General features: G+C 46.4%; 1 protein-coding gene across 3 annotated transcripts in view; it reads left to right on the plus strand.

Moving 5' to 3' along the window:
- RAB3B (RAB3B, member RAS oncogene family) overlaps positions 1-27388 on the plus strand; it is a 148586-nt gene that overhangs the window by 107097 nt on the left and 14101 nt on the right. For all 3 annotated transcript variants that reach the window (XM_034780026.1, XM_034780023.1, XM_034780024.1), the window contains one exon: positions 1185-1303. In XM_034780026.1, the coding sequence (XP_034635917.1) occupies positions 1185-1303 (119 nt within the window). The remainder of the gene's footprint in view (positions 1-1184; positions 1304-27388) is intronic.

Below are 27388 nucleotides of genomic sequence, written 5' to 3' on the forward strand. Positions count from 1 at the left end.
TTGAGCTAAACCAGAAAAAGGCACTTTTATTCTAGAATAAAAGTACACTGCTGGAGTTATTCTGGAAGTTATTTCATTTGAACACTTAACTATGAGGGGATACTGCACAAAATTAATCCAAAGTAATTTTTAAAGTGGATTAGTTAGACCATATTAAATGCCTTCAAAATTCCTGGGTGGATACTCGTATTTACTTTGTGAATTAAACTAATCTGAATTAAAGCCACTTGAATTCTGAATGACAGTATCCATACATCAGAGGGGGTAGCCGTGTTAGTCTGACATGCATCCGACGAAGTGGGTATTCACCCACGAAAGCTTATGCTCCAATACGTCTGTTAGTCTATAAGGTGCCACAGGAGTCTTTGTCGCTTTTTACAGTATCCATACAGGAATTTAATGCTATTTGCCTAATTCACACCTTCAGTTAATTCAGATTAATTTTCCTGAATGTCCCTGTGTAGACAAGCCCTAAAATTCACATTTTACTTTCATCTGCAATAAGTTTAATGTACAGACAAACCCTGAGCTACTGTCTCCACCTCAAGGTAGCCCCTCCAGACAGAGGCTTGTCTACATAGTGGGGTACTGTGCTCTCTATTGGGGTGTGATTTCTAAAGTGCATTAATATGCTGTGCATTAACTGATCCATGTAGATCCTACTGGTGCGTACTAAAGGTTTCCTAGTGTGTTTTCACATAGTCCTGTTTTAAACAGCACTTTCACAAAAGGCACTTGCAGCATCCACTCTGTGGCTAAACCAAAGATTTCACTCTCTCATCAGTGCTAAATTCTTATACACTCTTTACACAGAATAGCCCTTAACTGCTGTCCCATTTCCATCTGCTTGGAAGTGTTGACATTCAATGAACTCTGCCACATTCTGCTGCTGCACAGAGCGTGTGGCAGGGAACAGCAATTAAAGGGTTGACATTTTCCCTTATTTTTTTAACAGGACACGTGTCAAAACACAATGATCAGAACATACTTAATGCAGAAACATAATTAATACTAAAATATAAACAGAAATCAATTACTGCAATGGGAACTGTTGAGTACTCAGCATTTTTGAAAATCAGAATACTGATTTAGTTGCCTAAATATGGGTGTAAGACCCTAACTTTTAGTTCTTATTTCTGAGACCCTGGGCCACAAAGCCTAACCACTTCCATTTTTTTATTTAGGATACTGCTGGACAAGAGAGATACAGGACTATCACTACAGCCTATTATCGAGGCGCTATGGGGTTCATCCTGATGTATGATATCACCAGTGAAGAGTCGTTTAATGCAGTGCAGGACTGGTATGGAACAAATGATTATCCCTCTTTTTTATTTTTTAAGCCAGTTATCTCTTCACCAATGCTTGTGGACTGTTTCATGTGGGTTGGGAGTAATTTCCTTACCCCCCTGCAGTTGCTTTGTATTACTATGTTCTTCATCATTCATTTGAAATTCAGAAGAAATGTTTCACTATGGAATTGCGCTTGAGAAAAAGTTGCACAGCTCCACTAGCTAGTTCCTTTAGGGTTTAAAATTTTTTTTTTATAACAGATTTTATTTCCAGTGGTGGATTTTTAAAACTTTTGTTCACAGCAAAATATATATATATACGGTAATACACAACACTTATGGGTTATTGAGGTTCTTCCCTATAGAGCCACTACAACCCAGTAAAATGCTGGTTTTACAGGCCAGTTGGACACAGCCAATCATTATTATAACCTGGGTAAAATCTAAAGAAGAGGGGTAAAATTTTCAAAAGCACCTATTCCCATTTTCAAATGTGATTTAGGCATTTAAGAGCCTAATCACTTTTGAAAATGGAACTTGGGATCCTCTGTGACATAGGAGGTTTTGAAAACTTTAGCTGATGTTTTCCAATTAACCTTTACGAACTGTATGGAAAAGGTTAATTGGTCTTATCAATTTTCAGCTGTGGTGCCTGGTTCAGTTCCATTATATACTCACTGCAACCTTAGTGAACCATTATCATTGCTGTACTGAGAGTGCATGTGGTTAAAGCTGCCTAAGACCCAAATAAAGTATTAATGGGGAAAAAATAATACTGAACGTATCAATATATGCTTTGTGGCATTTTGAAGCACCTTAGCTTAGCTGGGGAGGGACGAGCCCTGAAAGTTTGACAGAGAGTAACTTTCAATACTTTCATAAAGGGCTCTGATTAAAAAAAAATCTTTAACCTTTAATAGGCCCTATGTCCAAGGAATGCATGTGTTGCAGTGAGCAGGGTTAGGGATTGGAGAATCTCTTATTTGTAAAAAGCAACAGAGGGTCCTGTGGCACCTTTAAGACTAACAGAAGTATTGGAGCATAAGCTTTCGTGGGTGAATGCCCACTTCATCAGACGCAAGTAATGGAAATTTCCAGAGGCAGGTATGAATCAGTATGGAGATAACGAGGTTAATTCAATCTGGGAGAGTGAGGTGATCTGCTAGCAGTTGAGGTATGAACACCAAGGGAGGAGAAACTGCTTCTGTAGTTGGATAGCCATTCACAGTCTTTGTTTAATCCTGATCTGATGGTGTCAAATTTGTGTTCACAACCAGGGAAGGAGACAACAGCATGTGGCAAACAAACTTATATTCAGGAGGAGGCAACAGCACACAGAAAACAAATTTGTATTACCTGCACCTGTTGGAGATATTTATTGCTCTTAAAAATATGCTGATCATAATGAGAATATGGCCCAGTGTCAGTGTTGCCAGGTGTCTGATTTTCGACTGGAAAATCAAGTCAAAAGGGAACCTGTACAATGTCCAGTCACCGCGGGGCACCGGACGGGATGCCGGGTCATCAACCCATGCCAGGTCCTCCCCTGGGGGAGAGGGGTGTAACGCCTGTGTGAGAGGGGGTGCCCTGGGAAAGGCCTCAGTGTGGGGGAGGGAGTTGCAGAGCAAGCCCACCTCACGCTCACCCCATAGCGGCAGCTCCTGCGACTCTTATCCCACGGGGATGTCTGGGCTTGGCCCTCCAATCCAGGGGTTGCAACCTGTCCCCTGGTGCATGGGGTTGGGGGTCAGGCCAAACAGGAACAGTGCTGTGTGACTAAGTGCATCAGAGGTCAGGTTGCAACTCCGAGAGCAGGGAGCCAAACCCAGCCAGCCCTGTGTGACAGGAGGGTTTGTGGGTCAAAGTGGGAGAGTCCCATGAAACCTGGGACTGTTGAGGGTGGTGGTCTGCCAAGGGTCTGTCTAGTCCAATAACTTGACTGAAATCAGCAAGTGCTAGGTGCTTCAGAGGAAGGTTAAAAAACCTCTTGGTGGACAGCTATGGAATAATCTGCTCAGTTTCTCCCTAACCCCTCTCAGATTGTTTGGTTTATGCCCTAAAGCATATGAGGTTATATCCCTTCTAAAAAATCCCAACATTATTTATACACCACAACATAGGGTTTGGTGAGGCTCAAGTGAATGGAGACTTGTGAGCATTGGCATCAGGAGCCCAAACAGCTCCTTCCTTTACAGCTCCTCAGTGACCAGTTCAAGGCCTCTTATTTGCAAGTGGCTGAGAGCAAGCTTTGAAAACCCAAGGTACTGACCGACTAATTGTCCAGTGCTGCCACATCTTCAGCAAAGAGCCCAGGTAAGATGGTGCTCAGCTGTATGGAGAATTCTTTTTAAATTCGGACTTAAAACTATATTCAACGTATGGTGGAGGGGAATGGGGGAGTAATAAATTAGTGTTGTTGGGGAATGGTAGGCTTTAACCCTAAAACTAGTCTCTGGGCCAGATCTTCAGCAAGTATAAATTGGAGTAGCTTCATTAACTTCAGTAGAGCTACAGTGATTTACATCTGGCTCTTTAATTATAAACTTTGGAAATAGTTTGGCTTTTGCAATGAAACATATAAAGCCATTGGTCAATCACATTTTAAGCTCAAAAATAGTATCTGTCTTTGGGCTTGCAAGTTGAAGCTGACATTGAGAAAATGCTGATTTTATTTCTGTCTTCTATATAAATGTCTGAAACATAATCTGGTACTAGAATGTATACCCAGTTTAACGTTACTACAATGTTAGAACAGCTTTCACTCAGGCCTGGTCTACACTACAAGTTTAGGTCGACTTTAGCAGCGTTAAATCGAATTAAGCCTGGACACGTCCACACGACGAAGCCCTTTCTTTCGACTTAAAGGGCCCTTTAAACCGGTTTCTTTACTCCACCTCTGACGAGGGGATTAGTGCTAAAATCGGCCTTTGCGGGTCAGATTTGTGGTAGTGTGGATGGAATTCGACATTATTGGCCTCCGGGAGCTATCCCACAGTGCTTCATTGTGACCGCTCTGGACAGCACTCTCAACTCAGATGCACTGACCAGGTAGACAGGAAAAGCCCAGCGAACTTTTGAATTTCATTTCCTGTTTGCCCAGCGTGGAGAGCACAGGTGACCACGCAGAGCACATCAGCACAGGTAACCATGATGGAGTCCCAGGATCGCAAAAGAGCTCCAGCATGGACCGAATGGGAGGTACGGGATCTGCTCGCCATATGGGGAGACAAATCAGTGCTAGCTGAACTCCGTAGCAGTAAACGAAATGGCAAAATATTAGAACAAGTCTCAAAGGCCATGAAGGACAGAGGCCATAACAGGGACGCACAGCAGTGCCGCGTGAAAATTAAGGAGCTCTAAGGCAAGCCTACCACAAAGCCAGAGAGGCAAATGGAAGGTCTGGGGTAGAGCTGCAAACATGCCGCTTCTACGCGGAGCTGCATGCCATTCTAGGGGGTGCAGCCACCACTACCCCAACCATGTGCTTTGACTCCGTCAATGGAGAACCACGCAACAGGGAAGCGGGTTCAGGGTACGTGGAAGATGATGATGATGATGAAGACAATGAAGATAGCTCACAGCAAGGAAGCGGAGAAACCAGTTTCCCCAACAGCCAGGATATGTTTATCACCCTGGACCTGGAACCAGTAACTCCCGAACTCACCCAAGGCCTGCTTCCAGACCCTGAGGGCACACAAGGGACCTCTGGTGAGTGTATCTTTGTAAATATTACACATGGTTTAAAAGCAATCACGTTTAATGATTAATGATTAATGATTAATTTGCCCTGGCAATCGTGGCCAGTACAGCTACTGGAAAAGTCTGTTAACGTGTATGGGGATGGAGCGGAAATCCTCCAGGGACATCTCCAGAAAGCTCTCCTTCATGTACTCCCAAAGCCTTTGCAAAAGGTTTCTGGGGAGGGCTGCCTTATCCCGTCTGCCATGGTAGGACATTTTACCACGCCAGGCCAGTAGCACGTAGTCTGGAATCATTGCAGAACAAAGCATGGCAGCGTATGGTCCCGGTGTTTGCTGGCATGCAGACAACATCCATTCCTTATCTCTCTTTGTTATCCTCAGGAGAGTGATATCATTCACGGTCACCTGGTTGAAATGGGGTGATTTTATTAAGGGGACATTCAGAGGTGTCCGTTCCTGCTCAGCTGAACAGAAATGTTCCCCGCTGTTAGCCATGCGGTGGGGGGAGGGGTAAAGTGATCATCCCAGAGAATTGGGTGTGTGTGTGCGGGGGTGGGGGGGTATTTGGGTTTGTGCTGCATGTTAACCCAGAAACCGCAGCCCCTCCTTTTACATTGCAAACCCATTTTAAATGGCCAACCCAATAGGTCCTTGGTATGGGAAATGAGGGTGCTACTGTTTGAAACCATTCCCACATGTTATGAAGGTTAAAAAAGCCAAAAGATTGTGGCTTACCATGGCTGCCTGCAAGCCGAATTCTGTTGCCTGGCACTGCATGAGTGATCTCTCACATCAAACCGGCAGGCCCTCAATACAAGAGGAAAAATGTGACCTTGTAACGAAAGCACATGTGCTGTGTAATGTGAACAGCAAAATTTAACGTGAAAGAGTGTACCTATTGTTCTCTAAAATGTCTTTTTTAACCACCTCTCCCTTCTCCACCACCAGCTGCAAATGTTTCTCCTTCGCAGAGGCTAGCGAAGATTAGAAGGAGAAAACGGCAGACTCGGGATGATATGTTCACGGAGCTCCAGATGTCCTCCCACACTGAAAGAGCACAGCAGAATGCGTGGAGGCAGTCAATGTCAGAATGCAAAAAAGTACAATATGAACGAGAAGAGAGGTGGCAGGATGAATCGCGGGCTGAACAGAGCAAGTGGTGGGCTGAAGAAGATAGGTGGCGTCAGCTTGCAGACAGAAGGCAAGAGTCGATGCTCCGGCTGCTGGAGCATCAAACTGATATGCTCCAGCATATGGTTGAGCTGCAGGAAAGGCAGCAGGAGCAGAGACCGCCGCTACAGCCCCTGTGTAACCAGCAGCCCTCCTCCCCAAGTTCCATTGCCTCCTCACCCAGATGCCCAAGAACACGGTATGTGGGCCTCCAGCCACCCAGTCCCTCCACCCCAGATGATTGCCCGAGCATCGGAAGGCTGGCCTTCAATAAGTGTTAAAATTTTAAAGTTTTAAACTGCAGTGTGTCCTTTTCCTTCCCTCCTCCCCCACCCATCCCGGGCTACCTTGGCAATTATCCCCCTAGTTGTGTGATGAATTAATAAAGAATGCATGAATGAGAAGTAACAATGACTTTATTGCCTCTGCAAGCGGTGCTCGAAGTGGGGAGGGGAGGGTGGTTAGTAGAGTAGGGAAGTAGAGTGAACCGGGGGGGGGGGGAAGGGGAGCGGAGGGTTCATCAAGGAGAAACAAACAGAAGTTTCACACCGTAGCCTGGCCAGTCACAAAACTGGTTTTCAAAGCTTCCCTGATGCGCACCATGCCCTGCTGTACTCTTCTAACCACCCTGGTGTCTGGCTGTGCGTAATTAGCGGCCAGGTGATTTGCTTCAACCTCCCACCCCGCCATAAATGTCTCCCCCTTACTCTCACAGATATTGTGGAGCGCACAGCAAGCAGCAATAACAATGGGAATATTGGTTTAGTTGAGGTCTATCTGAGTCAGTAAGCTGCGCCAGCGCGCTTTTAAACATGCAAATGCACATTCCACCACCATTCAGCACTTGCTCAGCCTATAGTTGAACAGGTCCTGACTACTGTCCAGGCTGCCTATGTATGGCTTCATGAGCCATGGCATTAAGGGGTAGGCTGGGTCCCCAAGGATAACGATAGGCATTTCAACATCCCCAACGGTTATTTTCTGCTCCGGGAAGAAAGTCCCTTCCTCCATCTTTCGAAACAGACTAGAGTGCCTGAAGACACGAGCATCATGTACCTTTCCCGGCCATCCCACGTTGATGTTGGTGAAACGTCCCTTGTGATCCACCAGGGCTTGCAGCAGCATTGAAAAGTACCCCTGGCGGTTTATGTACTCGGTGGCTTGGTGCTCCGGTGCCAAGATAGGGATATGAGTTCCGTCTATCGCCCCACCACAGTTTGGGAATCCCATTGCAGCAAAGCCATCCACTATGACCTGCACGTTTCCCAGAGTCACTACCCTTGATATCACCAGGTCTTTGATTGCCCTGGCAACTTGGATCACAGCAGCCCCCACAGTAGATTTGCCCACTCCAAATTGATTCCCGACTGACTGGTAGCTATCTGGCGTTGCAAGCTTCCACAGGGCTATCGCCACTCACTTCTCAACTGTGAGGGCTGCTTTCATCCTGGTATTCTGGCGCTTCAGGGCAGGGGAAAGCAAGTCACAAAGTTCCATGAAAGTGCCCTTATGCTTGTGAAAGTTTCGCAGCCACTGGGAATCGTCCCACACCTGCAACACAATGCGGTCCCACCAGTCTGTGCTTGTTTCCCGGGCCCAGAATCGGCGTTCCACGGCATGAATCTGCCCCAGTAACACCATGATTTGCACATTGCTGGGGCCTGTACTTTGTGAGAGGTCTATGTCCATGTCAATTTCCTCATCACTCTCGTCGCCGCGCTGCAATCGCCTCCTCGGCTGGTCCTGGTTTTGCTTTGGCATGTCCTGGCTCTGCATATACTCCAGGACAATGCACGTGATGTTCATAGTGCTCATAATTGCTGCGGTGATCTGAGTGCGCTCCATGATCCCAGTGCTATGGCGTCTGGTCTGAAAAAAGGCGCGAAACTGATGGAGGGAGGGAGGGGCGAGTGACGACATGGCGTACAGGTACAGGGAATTAAAATTAACAAAGGTGGCTGTGCATCAGGGAGAAACACAAAAACTGTCTCACAGAATGGCCCCCCCAAAGATTAAACTCAAAACCCTGGGTTTAGTAGGCCGTTGATTTCACGGAGGGAGGGGGAAGCAAATGAATACAGAACAAATCTGGTCCATCTATTTTTTACATCTTAAGCTGTCAGTAGACGGTGCAGCATGACTGATAGCCCTTGGCATCTTCTGGGTGCTTGGCAGAAGATACTGTACTACGACTGCTAGCCATCATCGTCAAGACGGTTCAATAGGACTGCCAGCAGGACTGAGTCTCCAGGAGACAAAGCATGTCTGCCCAGGTGCCTCTGATCGAACTGGAATACGACGATAACGGATACCAGTCGTAATACACCATCTACTGCCAAAAGGCAAGGGGCTGCTGCTGTGTAGCAATGCAGCCCCACGTCTGCCAGCACCCAGATGACATATGGTGACAGTGAGCTGAGATGAGCTGAGTGGGCTCCATGCTTGCTCTGGTATGTCGTCTGCACAGGTAACCCAGATAAAAAGGCGCGAATCGATTGTCTGCCGTTGCTCTGACGGAGGGGGAGGGGCCTGACGACATGTACCCAGAACCCCCCGCGACACTGTTTTGCATGATCATGCATTGGGATCTCAACCCAGAATTCCAATGGGCGGCAGAGATTGCGAGAACTGTGGGATAGCTACCCACAGTGCAACGCTCCGGAAATGGACACTAGCCTCGGTACTGTGGATGCGGTCTGCTGACTTAATGCACTTAGAGCATTTTATGTGGGGACACACACAATCGACTGTATAAAACCGATTTCTATAAAACCGGCTTCTATAAATTCGACCTAATTTCGTAGTGTAGACATACCCTCAGAAAATATACAGCTTAACAGTAGGGCTAGGTCTTTTCCCTCTTCAGTGAGAGCAAGCCCAAAGAATCTCTAAAACAGCTTACTGTAATCACTCCTTTTTCTTCTCTTACTGCTTATGGGTCATATAGTAGAAAGGGTTTGTCAGTTTGCAAAGAGGCAGCCCAATGATTTAAGGGATCTAGAATGATTTGCAGGGCTTTTAGTGACCTTGGTGGAGTCTGATAGACATGTAAAAGTGACATACAGTTTCCCTAAATGATCACCATTAAAGCACATCAAAACTTGTTCTGGAATTATCTGGCAGTGGAAATATGATAGTTTTGGTATTAACTGTCAGCATCAAGTTCAAGGTTTCTGTTGAATAACAGTTCTCTTTAATAATGTGTGTTTATGAGATCTCAGGGTCATTATAATTGTGCAGAAAGCATATGTATTACTAGAAGCTATACATCACTTTCCCATCTGTATAACAGTATGTTGTCCAACCTTCAAACACTAAAGGAGCATTTCCATCAAGGCATGTTAAACACAATTTTGATTAGAAACTACTGCAGATTTATGCCTAAATAATGAGGAACTCCATACTTAATTAGCTGTTAAACTCACAAGCAGAGGTATGAATCATATCACTGGAAATGTGTGGAACCATGAGTTAAAGGAGAGTCCCTCCCGTTAATAGTTTGTTTTGCATTCTCAAGTGACCACTCAGAGCTCCAAAAGTCTAATGGGCATCTTGTCCAATTAATCCCAACTACAGATATTTAGAGAATTTCATTCTGGAGTTGTACGCCCACACTTCAGACCTCCTTAGGTCATCTACAGAATCATACTACTGCATATGTGATGGGGCCACTTGGGTTTTCCAGTTAAGGAATAAAAACATAAGAATGGCCATACTGGGCAAGACCAAAGTATCCTGTCTTCCGACAGTGGCCAATGCCAGGTGTCCCAGAGGGAATGAACAGAACAGATAATCATCAAGTGATCCATCCCCTGTCACCCATTCCCAGCTTCTGGCAAACAGAGACTAGGGACACCATCCCTGTCCATCCTGGCTAATAGCCATTGATGGACCTATCCTTCATGAATTTATCTAGTTCTTTTTTGAACCCTGTTATAGTCTTGGCCTTCACAACATCCTTTGGCAAGGAGTTCCACAGGTTGAATGTGAGTTGTGTGAATATGACTTTTCTTGTGGAACGGCATGGCACTCTGGTGAGAGAGAGAGACTGGCCATACCTTCCTAGAGAGACATAACAAAGGGTAACGTGAGAATGAAGGACCTAGGAACCATCCCGTTCTGGCAACAATTGTTTTCCTTGAGTTACTAAAACAGAACAAATGCACATAATAATGTGTCCTAGGAAGCCTCTACCTGCAGTTTATGATCTAATTTGATAGTTTCTCATATATGGTATGGGAGTCTGATAGCCTGGTCAGTACTGGTTGTACTGAGGGAACAGACTCTTCACCATCATTTCAGGCCTGGTCTACACTACAAAGTTAGGTCGATGCAAGGCAGTTTATGCCGACGTAGTTGAGCATGTATCTTCACTTAAATTTGTTTTCCACTTATGTGAGTGCCCTGTTACGCCAACATAGTAACACCATGGCAAACATACCTGGCAGATCCCCATTGTTGAGTGCAACTGCCCAGCTGATTGTGCTGGCTACATGCTCCAGACGTGCTCCTGCCTGGAGTAGATAGGAGATACTGCATCTCCTGGGCCTGCGGAGAGAAGAGGCTGTACAGGCGCAGATCCGAACAGAGCTGTACAAACTTTGACATCTATGAGCAGATTGCTCAGGGGATGCAGGAGAAGGGGTATGACAGGGACTATCAGCAGTGTCACATGAAAGCCAAGGAGCTGTGGCAGGCATACCAGAAGGCCAGGGAGGCCAGCAATCTATCTGGTGCCAATAGGGTGACCAGACGTCCCGATAAAATCGGGACCATCCCGATTTGTAGGTGTTTGTCCCGTGTCGCAATTTGTCCCGATATTTCGCTCCACCGCCATTTTTTTTTGCTCCGCCGGCAGCACCCCACTACCCCACCCCCCCCGTGTCCCGATATTTTCTTCCTCTCATCTGGTCACCCTAGGTGCCAAGCCACAGACCTGCTGCTTTTACAAAGAGCTGCATCCCATCCTCAGCAAAGACCCCACCGCCGCACACATCCGCACCACGGATACCTCTGAGGAGCCCAAGTCACAGGCCTCTGCCATGAACTGCGAGGAGGAGGAGGTGGTGGATAAGGAAAGGGGGGGTATGAAGCATTCGCTTCCCAGTGCCCTGAAGGAATTCTGGCTGAATCAGTCAGGCTGCCTCTAGAATGTCCCCCTTTGGCATCTCCCAATGTGGGCTGGAAGCTAAAAGCTACAATATAGTCTTTTGTCATTAATACTTGGCTTTCCCCCAACTTGTTTGGTTTTAGCCACCATTTTATTCTTGATATGGCTGAACCCCATCAGGCAGTCACACATGGTTTTTGCCTCCAGGCAGATCTCAAGAACCACCTCCCAAACCATGACATCACACTAGTCACATAAACCTCACCCACTCTCCTGAACCACCCTCCAGCAACTAAAAATCATTTCTGTAATGCTAACCCCTCGGTGCACAAATCTAAAGGTTCTGCCAAAACCTGATTCTTCTGCATAACCATCATGCTCTTTCCACCAAGCCAAGGGCCTTCTCTCCATTAATCGCAGTTTATGTGCAGTGATCTTTTCATACATTAGTGCAGATGTGAATTGTGGTATCTTTCATTAAACTAGAAATACCTTCTTGTGATGCATCTCCGTGATATCAGTCTTAAAGTAAGGATGATGTGCTTAATGCTACCCCATAATGCATATGGACAGGTTTATTAATGGAGAAGATTTCACTCTTAATAGGATCAGAGGTCAGGAGCAGAACATGCAACATAATTTGGACTCTGTCTGAATTCACTATATGGGTAAGCAGTTATTAGGCTAGCTGAAGAATTATCAGGCTGCTTAATCTGTGCCTTGATCATTGTAGGCATCTTTAGTCACTGGTTTGCCAAATAATGTTCAGGGTTATTGTACTGTTGTAGTCATGGGCAGCGGGTACAGTAGGCCAGGGGAGGCTAAGCCTTCCCTGGCGCAGCCGCCACTGCCCTGCTGCCGGACGCCTGGGCCGTGGTGGCCCCTCTGTCTCTTCCCCTCCCTGTTGTGCCCCTTCCACGAGGTCCCCACCGCCTGCTGCTGTCTGTTGTGTCCCTCCTCTCCTCCACTCCACCCCACACCTCCAGAGGTCCCTGCCACTCGCCGTATCCCTCCTCTGCTCCACCCTCCTCCCCCATGAGGCCCTCCCCCCTGCTGCTCCGCTTGTCTCCTCCCTCACGAGGACCCCCCCCAACCACTGCGTCCCTCCACTCCCCTCCCCTCCCCTGCCAGAGCTCCCCTGCCCACCGCTCGCTATGTCCTTCCTCACCTCCCCACCCCTGGAGGGGGGGAGGGTGGAGGAGAGGAGGGACATGGAGGGATGTGGAGAATGCGAGTGGGGGAGAGGTGGGTGGAGGAAAGGAGGGATATCGGGAGGGGATAGAGGAGGGGGGAAGGGGAGAGGCGAGGAGGGGTGCAGAAAGCAGCGGCGGGGGGTCGAGTGGGGAGGAGCCTGAACGGGGGAGGGGCAGGGCCTGGGGTGGAGTATGGGTGGGGCTGCAGGCAGAAGTGGCGGGACAGGGAGCTAGCCTACCCCAGTGGAAGAAGCTTCACCTGCTGCCCATAGTTGTAGCTAAGAACTGTGAAGCTTTCTTCTGACTCAAAAAGAACAGGAGTACTTGTGGCACCTTAGAGACTAACAAATTTATTAGAGCATAAGCTTTCGTGGACTACAGCCCACTTCTTCTGACTCAGTTACAAATGTCCTCATCAGAGTCACACAAACTATCAACGAGGAGTCCGGTGGCACCTTAAAGACTAACATTTATTTGAGCATAAGCTTTTGTGGGTAAAAAAACACTTCTTCAGATGCATGGAGCGAAAATTACAGATGCAGGCATTATATAATGACACCTGAAGAGAAGGGAGTTACCTCACAAGTGGAGAACCAGTGTTGACAGGGCCAACCTACCATGAGGAATGGTAACATACATGTAAGCAGAGTCAGGATGAGCTCTACCCTGACATCTGGTGGTGAATTATGGTGAGTGTGGAAAAGAACTCCAGGGGCTGATCTTGTTTGCATAGGCACACCCACTCGCCTGGCAGGAGACTGATAGTGGTTACTTTGGATGGGGTGGGATCCCCAGTTTCTCTGTTATTGGGGCAGGAGGAATGAAGTGTTGTTACCCTGATTATGTGACTCAAGGACAATGAAACTCTGGGGCTGCACTGACCAGGGACAGAGACTTTGGGGGTTGTTGGACTTTTGGGACTTTGGGTGGTTGCTGGACCCAAGAGACTTTGGGGGTGTTGGACTTTGGGGACTCTGAGTGATTTTTGGGTTGTTGGATTCAAGAACCAAAGGGAAAGGACGTGGCCCAATTTGCTGGGGTGGGTCTTTTGCTCATGGTTTGTGTTAGGAATCCTGTTTGTGGTGTTTTTTCCAATTTAATGCTGATAGTTTACCTCATGTTATTAAATATTTTCTGCTACACTCAGACTCCGTGCTTGCGAGAGGGGAAGTATTGCCTCTTAGAGGCATCCAGGGGGGTGGTATGTAATTGTCCCAGATCACTGGGTGGGGGCTCGAGCCGGTTTTGCATTGCGTTATTGAAACGGAACCCCTAGGTACAGAACCTGGCCCTTGTTGCTGCCAACTTAGATTGGCAGAAGGGTTACATACAAAAGCCAGTAGGAGAACACTTCAATCTTCCTGGACATTCTATAACAGATTTAAAAGTAGCTATACTTGAACAAAAAAAGTTCAGAAACAAACTTCGAAGAGAAACAGCAGAACTAAAATTCATTTGCAAATTTTACACCATTAATTTGGGCTTGAATAGAGACTGGGAGTGGCTGGCTCATTAGAAAAGCAGCTTTGCCTCTCCTGGAATTGACACTTCCTCATCTGTTATGGGAGTGGACCACATCCACCCTGATCGAATTGAAGGGTTTCTTCAGGTATGTTAGCAACAAGAAGAAGGTCAAGGAAAGTATGGGCCCCTCACTGAATGAGGGAGGCAACCTAGTGACAGAGGATGTGGAAAAAGCTAATGTACTCAATGCTTTTTTTTGCCTCTGTCTTCACGAACAAGGTCAGCTCCCAGACTACTGTACTGGGCAGCACAGTATGGGGAGGAGGTGACCAGCCCTCTGTGGGGAAAGAAGTGGTTCAGGGCTATTTAGAAAAGCTGGACGAGCACAAGTCCATGGGGCCAGATGCGCTGCATCCAAGGTTGCTAAAGGAGTTGGCGGATGTGATTGCAGAGTCATTGGCCATTATCTTTGAAAACTCATGGCGATTGGGGGAGGTCCCAGATGACTGGAAAAAGGCTAATGTAGTGCCCATCTTTAAAAAAGGGAAGGAGAAGGATCTGGGGAACTACAGGCCAGTCAGCCTCACCTCAGGCCCTGGAAAAATCATGGAGCAGGTCCTCAAGGAATCAATTTTGAAGCACTTAGAGGAGAGGAAAGTGATCAACAATAGTCAGCATGGATTTACCAAGGGCAAGTCATGCCTGACTAACCTAATTGCCTTCTATGACGAGATAACTGGCTCTGTGGATGAGAGGAAAGTAGCGGACCTGTTATTCCTTGACTTTAGGAAAGCTTTTGATACGGTATCCCACAGTATTCTTGCCAGCAAGTTAAAGAAGTATGGGCTGAATGAATGGACTATAAAGTAGATCAAAAGCAGGCTAGATCATTGGGCTCAATGGGTAGTAATCAATGGCTCCATGTCTAGTTGGCAGCCGGTATCAAGCGGAGTGCCCCAAGGGTCGGTCCTGGAGCCGGTTTTGTTCAATATCTTCATTAATGATCTGGAGGATGGCATGGATTGCACCCTCAGCAAGTTTGCAGATGACCTGGGAGGAGTGGTAGATACGCTGGAGGGTAGGGATAGGATACAGAGGGACCTAGACAAATTGGAGGATTGGGCCAAAAGAAATCTGATGAGGTTCAACAAGGACAAGTGCAGGGTCCTGCACTTGGAACGGAAGAATCCCATGGTCTGCTACAGACTAGTGACCAAGTGGCTAGGCAGCAGTTCTGCAGAAAAGGACTTAGGGGTTACAGTGGACGAGAAGCTGGATATGAATCAACAGTGTACCCTTGTTGCCAAGAAGGCTAATGGCATTTTGGGCTGTATAAGTAGGAGTATTGCCAGCAGATCGAGGGACGTGATCATTCCCCTCTATTCAACATTGGTGAAGCCTCATCTGGAGTACTGTGTCCAGTTTTGGGCCCCACACTACAAGAAGGATGTGGAAAAATTGGAAAGAGTCCAGCGGAGGGCAACAAAAATGATTAGGGGGCTGGAACACATGATTTATGAGGCGAGGCTGTGGGAACTAGGATTATTTAGTCTGCAGAAGAGAAGAATGAGGGGGGATTTGATAGCTGCTTTCAACTATTTGAAAGGGGGTTCCAAAGAGGATGGATCTAGACTGTTCTCAGTGGTGGCAGATGACAGAACAAGGAACAATGGTCTCAAGTTGCAGTGGAGGAGGTCCAGGTTAGATATTAGGAAAAACTTTTTCACTAGGAGGGTGGTGAAGCACTGGAATGGGTTACCTAGGGAGGTGGTGGAATCTCCTTCCTTAGAGGTTTTTAAGGTCAGGCTTGAGGAAACCCTGGCTGGGATGATTTAGTTGGGGATTGGTCCTGCTTTGCACAGGGGGGTGGACTATATGACCTCCTGAGGTCCCTTCCAACCCTCAGATTCATGATTCTATGATTTAGGGACCTAAATAAAAGTGGCCTCATTTTTGGAGGCGCTGAGCACCAGTGGCTCCTATAGAGCCTCATTTTCCACTAGCTTGCATCTTGTGTAGCTATTTAAACCTGTGCAAAGTGAGGCTAGGGCTATACTACGGGGGGGGTCAACCTAAGATATGCAACTTCAGCTACGTGAATAGCGTAGCTGAAGTTGCGTGTTTTAGGTCGACTTACCTGGCTGTGAGGACGGTGGCGAGTCGACCGCTGCTGCTCTACCGTCGACTCCGCTTCCGCCTCTTACCGCGGTGGATTTCCGGAGTCGACAGCAGAGCGATCAGGGATCGATTTTATCGCGTCTTCACTAGACGCGATAAGTCGATCCCCAATAGATGGATTGCTACCCACCGAGCCGGCGGGTAGTGAAGACGTGCCCTGAGTGGGCAACAAAACCAGATCTGAATTCCCCATTCCCTCAGACCCATGGAACGACCTTACACACATTTTGCATAGCTGGGCATGAATGTGCAAGGTGCCAAGCAGTGGTGATTCAGGGCCATTGACTTATACGTGAGCTACCGGTGCTCTACGTCTCTGAAAATCAGTCCACTTTTATTTAAATGTCTTACTTTAGATACCCAAGTTTGAAATTTTCACCATATATTTAAAAAATATTTATGCATCATACTTTACATTACTAAAGATTCAATAATTTAAAAAATCTTATTTATTTTTAATCATATAAGTTTTTGGTTTACTTTTTGATATTTCTGCCAGCTATGAGAATTAAAGCAGAATAGTCATTTTCATTCTTATTTACTATCATCCTTTCCAGGGTGAAATCCGGCTCTTACTGAAGTCAATGATAAAGTACCCTGTCAATTTCACTGCCAGATCCTTATGCCCTAGAACACTGCTACAGTGCTTTGCTTACCAATGTTGTAGGGGGAGAGTTTATTTGTTTATAAAAAAATCCAGTGGGATTTTTTTTTAATTCATGCAAATATTTTATGGAACCTAATGTCAATAGGAGTATTATGTTTGCCGAATCTAAATTTGGGTCAGATTTATCCTGAGTGCTTCTTTACCTTTCAAAATGTTTTTTGTTCTATTTTTTCTTTGCCATGTTTCCTGAAACCTAATGTAATAAAGATAATGGGAGTCACTCTGCTGATTAATTTGAGGCATGATTTAGCTTACAAGATTAATGTCTTGTTGCTATAACTCTTCTGGATGGAAATAGCTGTCAGATGGAAATATTAGTCATTTTTATAGGCAGGTACAATTTGAGCTAAGTGGCCTGTTAACCAATAAGTGAAAACAAATAAAATGACTGCAAAACCTCAAGCTTATATTACTGCACAGATTTTTAGATTCTTGGGCTACATTTTGCCCTGAGAGTTGCAGAGATGTAACTTGGAGCAAACTTGAACCCTGAGTATCTTTAGCAGAAAGTCTAACCAATTTACTGCAAAGCAGGTGGGACTGAGGGTGACATGAGAGGGAAGAGGTCAGCATTTATATTTCTGGCTTTACATCTGGGTATGTGTGATGGTTCTTGGGGTACCCAAGACTGTGAGTCACCTCCTTACCCCGTTTCCAGCGTGAGACTGTCTTGCCTGTGGTAGTCCTCTAATATCACCAGCCTGTTAGCCACAAATCACTCTCTTCTGGGCTATGCCGGCCCTTTCTTTATGACACAGCTTAACAAGAGGTGCGCCTGAGTCCCTTGATGCATTCCCCTGTGATATCCAGCCCCTGACACTTGCTACTCACAAAAAATCCCTGATCCTCTCTGTTCCCATAGAAGCAGTGTACCCCAGTTTACCAGTTTTACCCAAATCACCACTCCTGTATAAAGCACAGCACTTGTGAGCACTTATAGTAAAACAAGAGTAGGTTAGATAAATGTCTATCAGGAATGGTCTAGACAGTATTTGGTCCTGCCATGCGGGCAGGGGACTGGACTCGATGACCTCTCGAGGTCCCTTCCAGTCCTAGAATCTATGAATCTATGATTCTATGATTCTAATCTATAAGAGAAGGTTTATTTAAGAGAAAAATAGAGGCTCCCCTAGAAACAAGAGGGAATGATGGAAACAAATGGTACAATATAAAACAAAATCATAAAAACACGAACTTGGCTGTATACTTATTACCTTTCCTTTCCAATAAAGTAGCTCTCCCCCCCCCACCCCCGCTCCAAAGTTCAGTCTGTTGCAGAGCTGACTGGCTTCCCAGGAACCAAGATCCAATCTTTCATGAAACACCCTTGTTCAAGCTGTCTCCTCAGTGAATGGGTGCACAGTGTCTATCTTCACCCTGTGATGTATTGAACCAATCTTTTGTGTTTATTCAAAGACATGTTGTTCTCCAGTCTGTTACAACATTCCATTTTCATCTTGTTGGTTTTGATCGGTTGCAGTTTCTTTGATGGTTTTTCACTGACTGTTTGAAGAGGGGCAAGGGTAGACAATTGAGCTTTGCATTACATCACTGGCTAATCATGGATGGGGTGAATTCCCTTCTGCTTGAATGGGTCATCACTGAGACAGATGGTTTCCTGGTGACTAACTCTTACTTCAATACCATATAAGGTATATTTTTCAATATAGTTATTTTATTCCTTAAATACTACTCGTCCATACATCTCACAATGATTATGAATATTGATAAATTACAAGCTTTCAATAGAGACCTCACATGCCACCCTTCAAGGATCAATACCATGAAAGCGGTGTATTAGATGCAGTGAGTTTGTCAGGTCTGAGACAGGAGTTCCTAGTAAAGAACAATTAATGCTTTGCCCATTGGCACCAATGGGCCTATGTGTCACAGTACGGTAGGGAGATGATATTAGAATCCTTGGTGGATGAACTCCTTCTGGCAAGGGACAAAGGTCAGGTTTCTATGCTGATTTTATTAGATTTCTCAAGTGTGATCTAGCAGGGATAGATGGTCTTCAGTAGCTCCATTCCTTCCTTTTTGAGAGAGTTCAGAGTCCAGTAACAAAGTTTCTGAAGACAGGTAAATCACTCATATTTAGACAAGGAGCTGGAATTAGAAACCTTATCTTTAAGCTGCAAAAACACAGGCCTCTAACACCTGAGCTAAAGAAAAGTTCCTCAAATTTTTATTCTCTATATAGGCCAGATACTAGAGCGGGACATTGCACTCGCTGATAAACACAAAGCCAGTATCTTACAGTCCTGCATCACTTCCTTTTAGCTCCTTTTTTATTCAGCCTTTGTGAGTGAGGTCCCAGGGGAGGCTGGGAGGTGTCATGGGTGGCGGTGTCATGGGTGGCAGTGCCCATCAGCATCTTCATCACACTCTGACCTGCCTCTTCTTTCCATTAGGTCTGGATAGTGTAGTTTTCCTGCTTTCCAATCAGCTGCCTGAGATGAGGACCTGGATAAGAATGAGAGGGCAGAAACTCATGCAGGAGATGATGGAAATGATACTGGTTCACTGAGTGATGAGTCACGAATCTATGGAGTTCTTCTTCCAGGAGTGTCCCTGTGGGTGCTCCACTTGAAGTGAATCTGCGCCCCTGCACTTGTAATCAGAGATTTGTAGTAGCAGTGCCTCGTTGGGTCACACGTGCACTGTCCCCATCTTGCACCGCCTCAAGGGTTACATAGCACCGTGTGACCAACCCCCGCTCACTTCTTTCTCTACCTCCCTTGGCTTGAGACGTAGCATTTAGCAGTGCCTCTGTAGTTTAGCTTTCTTTAATCTAACTTAGGATTCCAATTGCTTAGTTAATAGTTAGTTAAATAGTTACTTACCCTTCCCTGTTTATTTTTTCTTATAAAAACACAAACAAAAATGCTCTCTCTTATATGAGGAAATTAAGTTTCAATTGTTAGATACCCCTACCCCTTAGAGTAGCATAGTTACCCTCCCTCATGGGAGAAAACCCTTCTCTGAGGGGCATATTCGGCTCTCCAGGTTTAAACACTGCCTTATGTGCAGACTGTCTATCCTGGTTGCTGACAGGCATTCACAGGGTGCCTGCTGCCTTGGCAAGACACACATTCCACAGAAGTATTCACACTGCCACAACTTGAAAGCCTATGGCAGGAAGGCAAGGGACCTGCAGTTAGAGCTCCTCATGATGGAGAAGTTTCTGCACCTGGTGTCTGAGCCCAGATCACAGACCCTCCCTGGACACTGGTCTCCCATGGCAGCCTCCAACAGAGGTTCCCCTCCACCCGCTCAGGTAAAAGAGCATTCTGCCAAGAAGGTGGCAAAAAGCGGGCTCCAACCTCACCTCCTCAGGAATCCTCCAAAAAGCGGCATTTTCCGACTCTGCAGACCCCATCAGTACAAACCGCACCAGGACCTTCCACCGCTGAGGTAGCGGGACCATCCACTACCGTGGGTACTGTGCGAGCAAAAGACCCTAAGTGGGCTTGCTCGGAAACAGGCAGCAAAGGGAAACCTAAAACCTCTGCCTCGGTACTGTCGGAGCAGCTCAGCACCATTACAGGCTATAGCACCACCTTCTGCCTTTACAGCACATAGCGCACGATCCTACTGATTGGTACTGATGCTCTTGGTACCTCAGCAATTCCTCCGTCACAAGGATCTTCTGGTCACCTCAGTGCCAGGATCTCCTCTCCTCGGTACTGACCTCAGTCCAGCACACACAATACCGAGCCAACTTGCCACACCGCCCAGAACAGCTCCCCCCTTATCTAGTGACAAGGATGATAAGGATGAAGGGGAAATCTACTCTGACATATTTCAACCTCCTCCAAGATGGCCCTACCAATTAACACATTCGCATAGACCCGGCCAAAACCATCTGGCAGACCCTGGCAACAATCCCACCCATCTGTAAAAGGATAGATAAAAAATATTATGTTCCTTCTAAAGGAAGGGAATTTCTGTTTTCGCATTCCACACCAAACTTCCTTATAGTGGTGGCTGCGAATGACAACCTCACTCCAGAACCACCCCGTACAACTAGAAGAGATTAGATCTTTTTGGACGTAAGGCCTACTTGTCAGCAACCCTACAATTTAGGATCACTAACTACAAGGCGTTGATGGCCAAATATAATTAGACAAACTATTCAAAATTATCTTAATTAATGGGCGGCGGGTGTCATAGGCTGGAGGAGGCTAAACTTCCCCAAACAGCCTGGCGTGGCCCCGCCCACACTCCACCGCCAGGTCCCCTCTGGCTTCCCTCTCTTTCCTGTGCTTGGGGATGGGGTGGCCTGTGGCTGGGACTTGGAACAGCTGGGGCTGTTGCTTGCACCACCCAGCACACCAGGGCTGGGGATACTGGGGCCGCGCCACCTGCCTGGCGCTCTGGGGCTCAGGGTGCTGAGACTGCACCTCCCGCCTGGCGCACTGGTGGTGGGGGCACTGGGGCCATGCGGCTGCCCGGCTCTGAGGCTGGAGCCCCGGGGCCGTGCCGTCTACCCAGCGCTCTGGGGCTGGGACTGCACTGCCTGCTGGGCGCTCCGGGGCTGGGGCTGGGAGGGCTGGGGAGGTGGGTCTGCAGCAGCACTGTGGGGGCTCTGGTGGGGGAGGGGCATGGCCTTGGGCAAAAGGGACGAGGCTGGGGGTTATCCACCCACAACGGGCAGTTCGCGTGCCACCCATGTCTGAATGTATGTATTTTCTTCCTGAAGACAAAAAGTATTATTTCAGAACGACCATCTTGGAGGGCCACCTCCTCGCTCGAACAGCTTTGCAAGCCTCACTGGACTCAGCAGACATGGAATGCCCCATCGCCATGGCTGTAGTCATGCAACAAGCTTCTTAGCTCCACCTCTCCGGGTTTCCCAAGAAGGTACAATCAGCGGTTGAGGATCTCCATTTGAAGGCCCCAAGCTGTTCGCAACCAAAACAGACGAGTCCCTTCACACGTTGAAGGAGTCCAGAGCAACTCTGAATCCTTGGGCACATACACACCTACACAGAAGAAAAAACAGGGCAAGTCTTACTCAGTGCAAAGATTTTAATCTATGCCTTATACACAACCCCAGAAGCAATATGATTCACAAAGGCGAAAGCAGAGACCCACAAGATGACTGCCCCCTTCCTAGCCTTTGACATCCCAGCAACCTCCTTCCAAACAGCAATTTTGAGGGCCTGGTCTAGGGCCCTGTATCTAGGGCCTGAGATACCTCCCACATCTTCAAAACATCTGGAACAGCTGGAAACATCCACTACCACCTATTTATTCAGAGGCCATCTAAACCTATTCCAACCAGCTTGGCAGACCTTCACATCAGACAAATGGGTATTAGAGGTCATCGAGACTGACTGTTCCATCCAGTTTACCTCCATTCCCTCTAACACCCTCCCTCTCCATCCCTCTTCTGGGCCCTTTCTCATGAACATCTACTGTGACAGGAAGTAAACCATCTGATACACCTATGTGCAGTAGAACCAGTACCAACACAACACAGAGAGAAGGGTTTCTATTCACATTATTTTCTAACCCAGAAAAAACCTGGAGGATGGAGGCCCATTCTGAACTTGAAAAGACTTGACAAATTGGTGAAGACCCAATGATTCAGGATGGTTACACTAGCAACCATAATTCCAGCACTGGAAAGAGGGGGACTGGTTCTCGACCTTTGACTTCCAGGGTGCATCTTTTCATGAAACAATACATCACTCACACAGGAAGTTCCTCAGGTTTGTTCTAGGAGCAGACCATTTCCACTGCACCACGGGTATCCTTGAAAGTTCTTGTGGTGGTGTCTGCCCACCTCCGCAGACAAGATAATATTCCCCTATTTGGATGATTGTTTATTCAAAGCATTGACAGGAGAAAAGGCACAAGAAGCTATTCAAGAGACAATAGTTCTCTTCACACGTCTAGGCCTATAAATAAACAAACAGAAATCAACATTCACAACTGTCCAGAGACTGGAGTTCATCGGGGCCTACCTCAACTCTCTGGAGGCTACAGCCTCGCTGCCATGACACCTATTTACAACTCTAGTAAATCTAATCACCATGCCACTAGCCAGTCCCCAGATATTGGACAGGACCTGCCTCCAACTGTTAGGTCACATGTCCGCAAGGACATTTGTCATCAAATATGCCAGACTGCTCATGTGATGTCTGCAAGGCTGGCACTGGATAGTGTATGTTCCACACAGATACAGCATAAACAAACATCTAACGATGAGAACCAAAGTAAAAAACTCTCTACATTGGTGGACACAGCCAAACAATGTTTGCGCAGGAGTCCCCTTCGCGCAGAACCTTCCAGCAATAATACTCACAATGGATGCTTCCCTGCTAGGTTGGAGGGTGCACCTGCACAATCACACGATCGAAGGCAACTGGTCCCCGTCGGGCTCCACACTACATATAAACCTACTGGAGCTAAGGGCAGTTCGCAATGTATGCTATGGAGTTGGTGCGTCAGCCTCAACATCTCAGCCTCCTACCTACCAGAATGCCAAAACACCACTGCAGATGCACGGAGCAGAACATTTTCCCAGGACCACAAGTGAGAAATAAACACTGGAGTACTACAGAGCATATTTAAACAATGGGGGTTCCCAGCTATAGAACTTTTTGCAACAATCCAAAATGCCAAGTGCCCACACTTCTGTTCCAGAGCAGGATTGGGGCCCCATTCTCTAGGTCAGTGGTTTTCAAACTTTTTTTCTGGGGACCCAGTTGAAAAAAATTGCTGATGCCTGCGACCCACCGGAGCTGGGGATGAGGGGTTTGGGGTGTGGGAGGGGGTCAGGGCTGGGGCAGAGAGTTGGGGTGCAGGAGGGGATCAGGGCTCTGGGCTGGGGTTGCAGGGTTTGGCGTGCAGGAAGGGGTTCCAGGTTTGGGGGGGCTCAGGGCTGGGGCAGGGGAATGAGGCGTTGGGTTGGGGCACGGACTTACCTCCGGTGACTCCCGGTCAGCGGCACAGCTGGGGTGCAGAGGCAGGCTTCCTGCCTGTACCACGCTGTGCCCCGGAAGCAGACAGCAGCAGGTCTGGCTCCTAGGCGGAGGCACGCAAGCTCCCATAGGCCAGATGCTTGAGGTGGGGTCAGCACGCGGAGCCCCATGGCCCCCTTGCCTAGAAGCTGGACCCACTTCTGGCTGCTTCCAGGGGGCAGCGCAGTGTAGGAGCAGGTAGGCAGTTAGCTGGGCAGCACCTGGGTGCTGAGTATGGCGACCTAGTGCCTTCCATGCCACGACCCAGTACTGGGTTGTGTCCCGAACTTTGAAAAACACTGCTCTAGGCGATGCTTTTCTCCTCAAATGGGATGGCACTCCTACCGGAACCCCTTCCGACCCCTCTCCTATCCAGGGTCATAGATCAGGACAGACAACTGCAGAGTCATCTTGATAACCCCCATGTCACCCAGACAAACATGGTTTCCTTACCACCAGCCACTCTTCCACTTCTACCTCCTCTCCTGTCTCAGGATGCGGACCAGGTCCACCACCCGAACCTGGCAAGACTCCACATGAAGGCGTGGCTACTCCATAGCTCTGAGACTGTGAAATGGTCTGTTCAGAGGAGGTAAGGGACATTCTTTTAAACACTCGAAGACCAAGTACGCGACATACTTAGCTAACACAATGGAAGAGGTTCCATACATGGTGCCAAAATAGACAAATCATGGCAACTTCCTCTCTTCTACCATTGGTACTGGACTATATATTGGAAGTTAAGAAATGGGCTTTCTCCATGAACTCGATCAGAGTACACCTCGCAGAAATGACAGCGTTCTACTACAAGGTGGACGAGTTCTTGATCTTTGCCCACCCGACCACCAAATGTTCTCTCGGGGGCCTTTGTAACCTTTACCCCAAAATACAAGACCCTGCTCCATCGTGAGACCTCAATCTAGTGTTGCGAGGCCTTACTGGAGCCCCCTTTTGAACCACTAGTGACCTGTTCACTTCTCCACCTCTCGGTGAAGGTGGCCTTCCTCGTCGCTATCACATCCGCCAGATGAGTGGGGGGACTGGGGATCCTCATGGCACACATCCTATATGCAACATTTTTCAAAAACAAAGTTACTTTAAGACCACATCCCAAGTTCTTACTTAAGGCTGCTTACTCATTCCATCTGAGTCGGCCCATTCATCTCCTGACGTTCTTCCCCAAATGTCATGAGAATAAATGAGAAGCAGAGCTCCACGCCCTGGAGGTCTGAAGAGCGCTAGCTTTTTACATTGAAAGGACAAAGACTTGCAGAAAATCACCAACATTATTTCTCTCCATCATTGAATGTTATAAGGGAGACACCATATCTAAACAGAGACTGTCTAAATAGATCTCCTGCTGCATTGACTTTTGTTATCATTAGGGCTGTTGATTAATTAACTTACACGATTAACTCAAAAAAAATTAATCGCGTTTAAAAAAATTAATCACAATTAATTGCACTGTTAATAGAATACCAACTGAAATTTATTAAATATTGTGGATGTTTTTCTACATTTTCAAATATATTGGTTTCTATTACAACACAGAATACAAAGTATATAGTGCTCATTTTATATCATTTTTTAATATTTTTAATAAATATCTGCACTGTAAAAATGATAAATGAAAGAAATAGTATTTTTTAATTCACCTCGTACAAGTACTGTAGTGCAATCTCTTTATCATGAAAGTGTAACTTATAAATGTAGATTTTATTTGTTACATAACTGCACTCAAAAAACAAAACAAAACAATGTAAAACTTTAGAGCCTACAAATCCACTCAGTTCTACTTCTTGTTCAGCCAATCGCTAAGACAAACAAGTTTGTATACATTTATGGGAGAATGTATACAATGTCACCTGAAAGTGAGAACAGGTGTTCTCATGGCACTTTTGTAGCCAGCATTGCAAAATATTTACGTGCCAGATATGCTAAACGTTGTATGCTTCGGCCACCATTCCAGAGGATATGCTTCCATGCTGATGATGCTCATTTAAAAAAAAGTAATGCTTTAATTAAATTTGAGACTGAACTCTTTGGGGGAGAATTGTATGTCTCCTGTTCTGTTTTACCTTCATTCTGCCATATATTTCATGTTATAGCAATCTTGGATGATGGCCCAGCACCTGTTCGTTTTAAGAACACTTTCACAGCAGATTTGACCAAACACAAAGAAGGTACCAATGTGAGATTTCTAAAAATAGCTACAGCACTCAACCCACGGTTTAAGAATCTGAAGTGTCATCCAAAATCCGAGAGGGATGAGGTGTGGAGCATGCTTTCAAAAGTCTTAAAAGAGCAACACTCAGATGCAGAAACTACAGAACCCGAACCACCAAAAAAGATAATCAACCTTCTGCTGGTGGCATCTGATTCAGATGATGTAAATGAACATGTGTCAGTCTGCTCTGCTTTGGATCATTATAGAGCAGAACCCGTCATCGGTATGGACACATGTCCTCTGGAATGGTAGTTGAAGCATGAGGGGACATATGAATCTTTAGCGCATCTGGCACATAAATATCTTGCGGCTCCGGCTACAATAGTGCCATGCGAACGCCTGTCCTCACTTTCAGGTGACATTGTAAACAAGAAATATATATATATTTTTCCAGGGGATAAAGTGGGCAGCTTTATCCCCTGCAAATTGTAACCAAACTTGTTTGTCTGAGCGGGTACTGAGTGGACTTGTAGGCTCTAAAGTTTTACATTGTTTTATTTTTGAATGCAGTTATTTTTTGTATATAATTCTACATTTGTAAGTTCAACTTTCATGATAAAGAAATTGCACTACAGTACTTGTATTAGGGGAATTGAAAAATACTATTTCTTTTGTTTTTTACAGTGCAAATATTTGGAATAAAAAATAAATATAAAGTGAACACTGTACTCTTTGTATTCTGTGTTATAATTGAAATCAATATATTTGAAAATGTAGAAAATGGCCAAAAATATGTAAATAAATGGTATTCTATTACTGTTTAACAGCGCGATTAATTTTTTTAGTTGCTTGACAGCCCTAGTTATCATCAACAACAGCTACCACCCCCACTGGGACCCACACACACTCCATCAGAGCACTTTCTGTCTCAATAGTCTTCCTCAACAATGTCCCCATTATGGACATCTGCAAAGCGGCAACATGGGCATCAGCCCATACATTCACACAACATTATGCCACAGAGCAGCATTCATCATCAGATGCTCTATTCGAACTTATGGTTTTATCATCTGCCACGACTGCAACTCTGAAGCCCCTTCCTTACACCAAGGGGCACTGCTTTTCTGTCACCTAAAATGGAGCACCCACAGAGACACTCCTTGAAAAAGAAGAAGAAGAGGTGGTTATGTACCCTGTGCAGTAACAGCTTCTTAGAGATGGTTGTCTCTGTGGGTGCTCCTGTACCCTTCCTCTTACCCTCTACTTTGGAGTTTTCACACTTGAGACTGCGGTAGAGACGGGACCCAGGAAGGACTGATCCGATGGCGCTATGTAACTGCCTGAGGCTGCATGAGACTGGGACAAGCACATGTGCGACCCAACCAGGCATTGCTACTACAAATCTCCGATGACAAGCGCAGGGGCGCAGATTCATCTAAAGTGGAGCACCTACAGGGACAACCATCTCGAAG

Source organism: Trachemys scripta, chromosome 8 (assembly GCF_013100865.1).
Source record: "Trachemys scripta elegans isolate TJP31775 chromosome 8, CAS_Tse_1.0, whole genome shotgun sequence".
NCBI lineage: Eukaryota > Metazoa > Chordata > Testudines > Emydidae > Trachemys > Trachemys scripta.